At 38.3% G+C, this 5,398-nt stretch overlaps 1 protein-coding gene across 1 annotated transcript; it reads right to left on the reverse strand.

Moving 5' to 3' along the window:
* Window positions 1–774: 774 nt before the first annotated feature.
* Window positions 775–4,740, reverse strand: LOC131045228 (pentatricopeptide repeat-containing protein At2g03880, mitochondrial). The gene is made up of 5 exons (XM_057978776.2): window positions 4,206–4,740; window positions 3,963–4,097; window positions 3,552–3,731; window positions 2,751–2,981; window positions 775–1,370 (listed from the first exon to the last, which is right to left on the reverse strand). The coding sequence occupies exons 1-5, from the start codon at window positions 4,738–4,740 to the stop codon at window positions 775–777; spliced, it is 1,677 nt and encodes a 558-aa protein (XP_057834759.2).
* Window positions 4,741–5,398: the final 658 nt, after the last annotated feature.

Raw genomic sequence — 5,398 nt, forward strand, 5'->3', positions numbered from 1 at the left:
AAATTACATACATAATCTGAAAAATATAAGTTAATTCCAAATGATCCCACCTAATACAAAAGATAATACAATCAATCCAATATATACATATACATATATAACAGCATTGATAATTATGAACCCTCATCTCTCATTTCTTGCTGATCAAATATCTTTAAATTTTTCCCCATTCTCTACCTCCTGCAACCTCCAACTTTTGATTTTTATTTATACATATGCAAACTTCACGAGATCAATTCAATGAAACGTTCATGTTATCATAAAACATGAATTTGTTTGGCAGATGCTTCAACAGTGTATATAATAGGCAGTGATCTGAAATTAGAAGCCAACAGTATGGTGTAGATTGCCAAATACTTGAAACAAAATAAAAAACTTTCTAGAAACTGAAAATAAAACCCTGTTACGTGATTATTACTGCAAGTCTGGCATAGTTCACATTATTATAGTACAATCCTATTTTCAGATTGTTTAATTCAGAATCACCAATAATCTTGGCAAGAACATTGTCCATATTTATAATGATGGAAATAGTTTGCATCTCTCACAACAATTTCTCGAGCAAAAATCTTGGAGATAAATTTCACTGCAGTGTGGCAATCAACACATACTCTTAAGGTTCCAACAACTCCAGCAATTGTTCCAGGGGCGTGTTCAACAAACCAAATGCAATCGTCAACCTTTCACTTTAGTGGCAGAGAAGTAATTATTTTTTCTCTCTTCCACATCATTAAGTAAATGTCCTGAATTTGAAAATACACTGCCTTCATTTCCCTAGCAAATTTCTCCAACCTTGTATGGATCTATATTCTGTGGATGTGATCTGTCTCCTACACAAAAGAAATGTACCATTTTATGGCCTTCAATCCAACTACATCCAGGGATCTTTTTGATCCCTCTATCTTTCATTAATCTCCTTACAATTTGAACCTCACCCCACCTCTCCATTTCTGCATAGATGTTTGAGAGGAGAACATAAATCGCAGCATTCTTAGGATCCAAATCAAAAAGCAGTCTCGCTGTAAATACTCCTAAGCCTATATTAACATGTGACCTACAGGCACCAAGTAAACTCATCCACACAACCAACACAGGTTTAAATGGCATCTTAATGATAAAGTTTAGGGTGTCCTCTAGGTAGCCAGCACGGGCAAGAAGGTCAACCATGCAGACATGATGATCAACTGAAGGTTTAATGTGATAAGGCTTGCTCATGTTATTGAAGTATGTACAGCCCTTGTCCACGAAGCCTCCATGGCTGCATGCAAATAGAACGCAAACAAAGCTTACACTGTCAGGATATGTTCCAGAGTGCTTCATTAGTTCAAAGATTTTGAGAGCATCCTTGCAATATCCATTTTGTGCATATCCTGCTATCATGGCATTCCATGAAATGGCATCTCTTTGAGGCATTTTGTCAAAAAGTTCACGTGCCTTGTCTATACTTCCACATTTTGCATACATGTCTATCAGGGCAGTTGCAACTATGGCATCTGAAATAAATCCTCCTTCCATTATGCTTTGATGGATGTCCATACCTTGTTTCAAAGCTCCAACTTTGGCACAGGCAGGGAGGATGCTAGCAAAGGTTGTGGAATTTGGCTTTAAACCTGCCAGTTGCATTTGCTTGAAAATTTCTATAGCTTTCTCGACTAGTCCATTTTGTGCATATCCTGCAATCATTGCATTCCATGAGATGATGTCTCTTTGAGGCATTCTGTCAAATAATTCACGTGCCTTGTCTATGCTTCCACATTTTGCATACATGTCTACTAGAGCTTTTCCAACTATAATATCTGACAAAAACCCCCTATCCATTATGCTTTGATGGATATCCATACCCTGTTCCAAAGCTCCCATTTTTGAACAAGCAGGGAGGATGTTGACAAAGGTTGTGGAATTTGGCTTTACACCTTCCAATTGCATTTGCTTGAAGGTTTCTAAAGCCTTTTCGACCAATCCATTTTGTGCATATCCTGCAATCATTGCAGTCCATGAGACCACATCTCTTTGAGGCATTCTGTCAAATAATTCACGTGCCTTGTCTATGCTTCCACATTTTGCATACACATCTAGAAGGGCTGTCGCAACAACAACATCCGACAAAATTGCTCTATCCTTTATGCTTTGATGGATGTCCATGCCCTGTTCCAAAGCTCCCATTTTGGCACATGCAGGGAAGATGCTGGCAAAGGTTATGGAGTTTGGCTTTACATCTTCCAATTGCATTTTCTTGAAGGTTTCTAAAGCCTTTTCAACCAATCCATTTTGTGCATATCCTGCAATCATTGCATTCCATGAGATGATGTCTCTTTGTAGCATTCTGTCAAACAGTTCACGTGCCTTGTCTATGCTTCCACATTTTGCATACATATTTAGTAGAGCATTTCCAACTATAACATCTGATAAAAAACCCCCTTCCATTATGCTTTGATGGATGTCCATACCCTGTTTCAAAGCTCCCATTTTGGCACAGGCAGGGAGGATGCTGGCAAAGGTTGCCGAATCTGGCTTTACACCTGCCAATTGCATTTGCTTGAAAGTTTCCAAAGCCTTTTCAACAAATCCATTTTGTGCATATCCTGCAATCATTGCAGTCCAGGAAATCACATTTCTTTTTGGCATTCTTTCAAACAGCTCACGTGCTTTGTCCATGATTCCCCATTTTGCATACATGTCTACCAGAGCATTTCCAACTATAATATCCCACAAAAATCCCCATTTTATTATGCTTTGATGGATGTCCATACCATGTTCCACAGTTCCCATCTTGGCACAGGCAGGGAGGATGCTGGCAAAAGTTGTCGAGTCTGGCTTTGCATTCGCCAATTGCATTTGCTTGAAAGTTTTTAAAGCCTTCTCATTAAATCCATTTTGCGCATATCCTCTAATCATTGCATTCCATGAAATGACATCTCTTTCAGGCATTCCGTTAAACAACTCATGTGCCTTGTCTATAGTTCCACATTTTGCATACATGTCTACCAGAGCATTTCCAATTACAATATCTGACAAAAATCCCCCTTTCATTATGTTTTGATGGATTTCCATACCCTGTTCCAAAGCTCCCATTTTGGCACAAGCAAGAAGGATACTGGCAAAGGTTGTGGAGTCTGACTTTATTCCTGCCAATTTCATTTGCTTGAAATTTTCTAAAGACAATTCAAAAAATCCATTTTGTGCATATCCTGCAATCATTGCAGTCCATGAAACTACATTTCTTTGAGGCAACTTGTCAAACAGTTCACGTGCTTTGTCAATTCTTCCACATTTTGAATACATGTGTACAAGAGCATTTCCTAATACAATATCTGACAAAAATCCCCCTTCATTTATGCTTTGATGGATGTCCATACCCTGTTCCAAAGCTTCCATTTTGGCACAGGCAGGGAGGATGCTGGCAAAGGTTGTAGGATTTGGTTTTACACCTGCCAATTGCATTTGCTTGAAAATTTCTAAAGCTTTCTCAAAAAATCCATTCTGTGCGTATCCCGCAATCATTGCAGTCCATGAGATGACATCTCTTTGAGACATTCTGTCAAAGAGTTCACGTGCCTTGTCGATGCCTCCACATTTTGCATACATGTCTAGAAGGGCAGTTGTAACCAGGACATCTGACGATAGTTTCGAATCCTTTATGCTTTGATGGATAGCCATACCCTGTTCCAAAGCCCCTGCTTGGGCACAGGCACGAAGGATGCTGGCAAAAGTTGTGGAATTCGGCTTTGCTCCTGTCAATTGCATTTGCTTGAAAGTTTTTAAAGCTTTTTCAACAAATCCATTTTGTGCATATCCCTCAATCATCACTGTCCATGAGATAACACCTCTTTGAGACATTCTTTCAAACAGTTGATGTGCCTTGTCTATGCTTCCACATTTTGCATACATGTCTACCAGGGCGGTTGTAACTATAACACCTGATAAGATTCCCCTTTTGTTTATGATTTGATGGATATTCATACCCTGTTCCAAAGCTCCCATTCTGGCACAGGCAGGGAGAATGCTGGCGATGGTTGCAGAATTTGGCTTCACACCTGCCAATTGCATTTGCTTGAATACTTCTAAAGCCTTATCATCAAATCCATTTTGTACGTATCCTGCAATCATTGCAGTCCAGGAGAACACATCTGTTTGAGGCATTCTGTCAAACAGTTCACGTGCCTTGTTTATACTCCCACATTTTGCATACATGTCTACCAAGGCACTTGAAACTACAACATCTGACAAGAATCCTCTATCCTTTATGGCATGATGGATGTCCATGCCTTGCTTCAGTGCTCCAATTTCGGCACATGCAGGGAGTACGCTGGCAAATGTGAACTTATCGGGTTGGAGACCTGTTTGTTGCATATGGTGAAAGAGTGTGATTGCCTCGTGAGGATACCCATGTCTTCTGTACGCTGTAATAATCGTATTCCATGAGACGCCGTCTCGTTCTTTCATGCGGTCAAACACTTCTCGGGCATCTACCAAACTTCCGCATTTGACATAAAAGTAAATAAGCTTATTATGAAAAGTTGTGCGTGTAGCAAAGGAAAATCGCCTTTGAGAGATGAAAGAGAGGAGTTTTTTCACTTGTGAAAGAGTGTTTTTGAGCATACAGATCTGTAGTAATTGAAGAAATGTAGAGTAGTTTTCAGGGGCATTGTGTGTAATACGCAGAATGTGCAGCGCCTGCTTGAACTGGCCCTCTCTACATAATGCTGCGATGTTGAGATGAACTGTGGATAGTAATGGCATTATATGATTGTAATTGAATCGTGGAATGTGTGCAGTGTTATTCAGTCTACGTCGGCCATAACGACATTCCCAGTGGAAATTGTGAAGTGTTATTCAGACTAGTGTGCCATAATTGCATTGGCAGTAGAAGAAGTGCTGCGTTATTCATTGCCAGGAGAAAGTTTCAACTGATTAAAACCTTCTTTCCAGTAGTTTACATCGAAACTATCTGACATATTTTGAGAGGAGGGATGTGGCAAAGCAGTCAATTCTTATTTGTAAAATGCTATTGAATTTAATTTTAGCATATTAAGATCATAAAAAAAATTCAATGATTGCAGAATTAATAATAATATTAATATAATAAAAACATTATGTGAGTTTCTTAACTACACCAAATATTTGGATTAAAAATCTCACTCAATAATGATTTAGTCTTTGTGATCAATAATGAGATTAAAATTAAAGCATCTCTAAGAGAATATGGAAAATGGATGGGAAGATTAAATCATTTGACTATAATATTATTTCAAAAGATTTCAAATTTCATGTTTGATAAAGACCATTTATACAAGATACATTTACATTAGAAAAAATATGTACTATCTACTTGTTGTACTAACTTAGAGATTGGCTAGCTAGAATGGATTAGTTTAAATAAATAATAATTTGAAGAGTC

The sequence above is a fragment of the Cryptomeria japonica genome, chromosome 10, assembly GCF_030272615.1.
Source record: "Cryptomeria japonica chromosome 10, Sugi_1.0, whole genome shotgun sequence".
Classification (NCBI taxonomy): domain Eukaryota; kingdom Viridiplantae; phylum Streptophyta; class Pinopsida; order Cupressales; family Cupressaceae; genus Cryptomeria; species Cryptomeria japonica.

Excerpts from the sequence above, each read along its gene's own strand:
- LOC131045228 (XM_057978776.2), bottom strand. The coding sequence starts at position 4,740 with ATGCCATTACTATCCACAGTTCATCTCAACATCGCAGCATTATGTAGA. Across the intron at positions 3,732-3,962 it reads AATGGGAGCTTTGGAACAGG|GAGCAAAGCCGAATTCCACA; the intron begins GTATGAATATCC and ends TGCAATTGACAG. Across the intron at positions 1,371-2,750 it reads GATGGGAACTGTGGAACATG|GATATGCACAAAATGGATAT; the intron begins GTATGGACATCC and ends CCATGATAGCAG.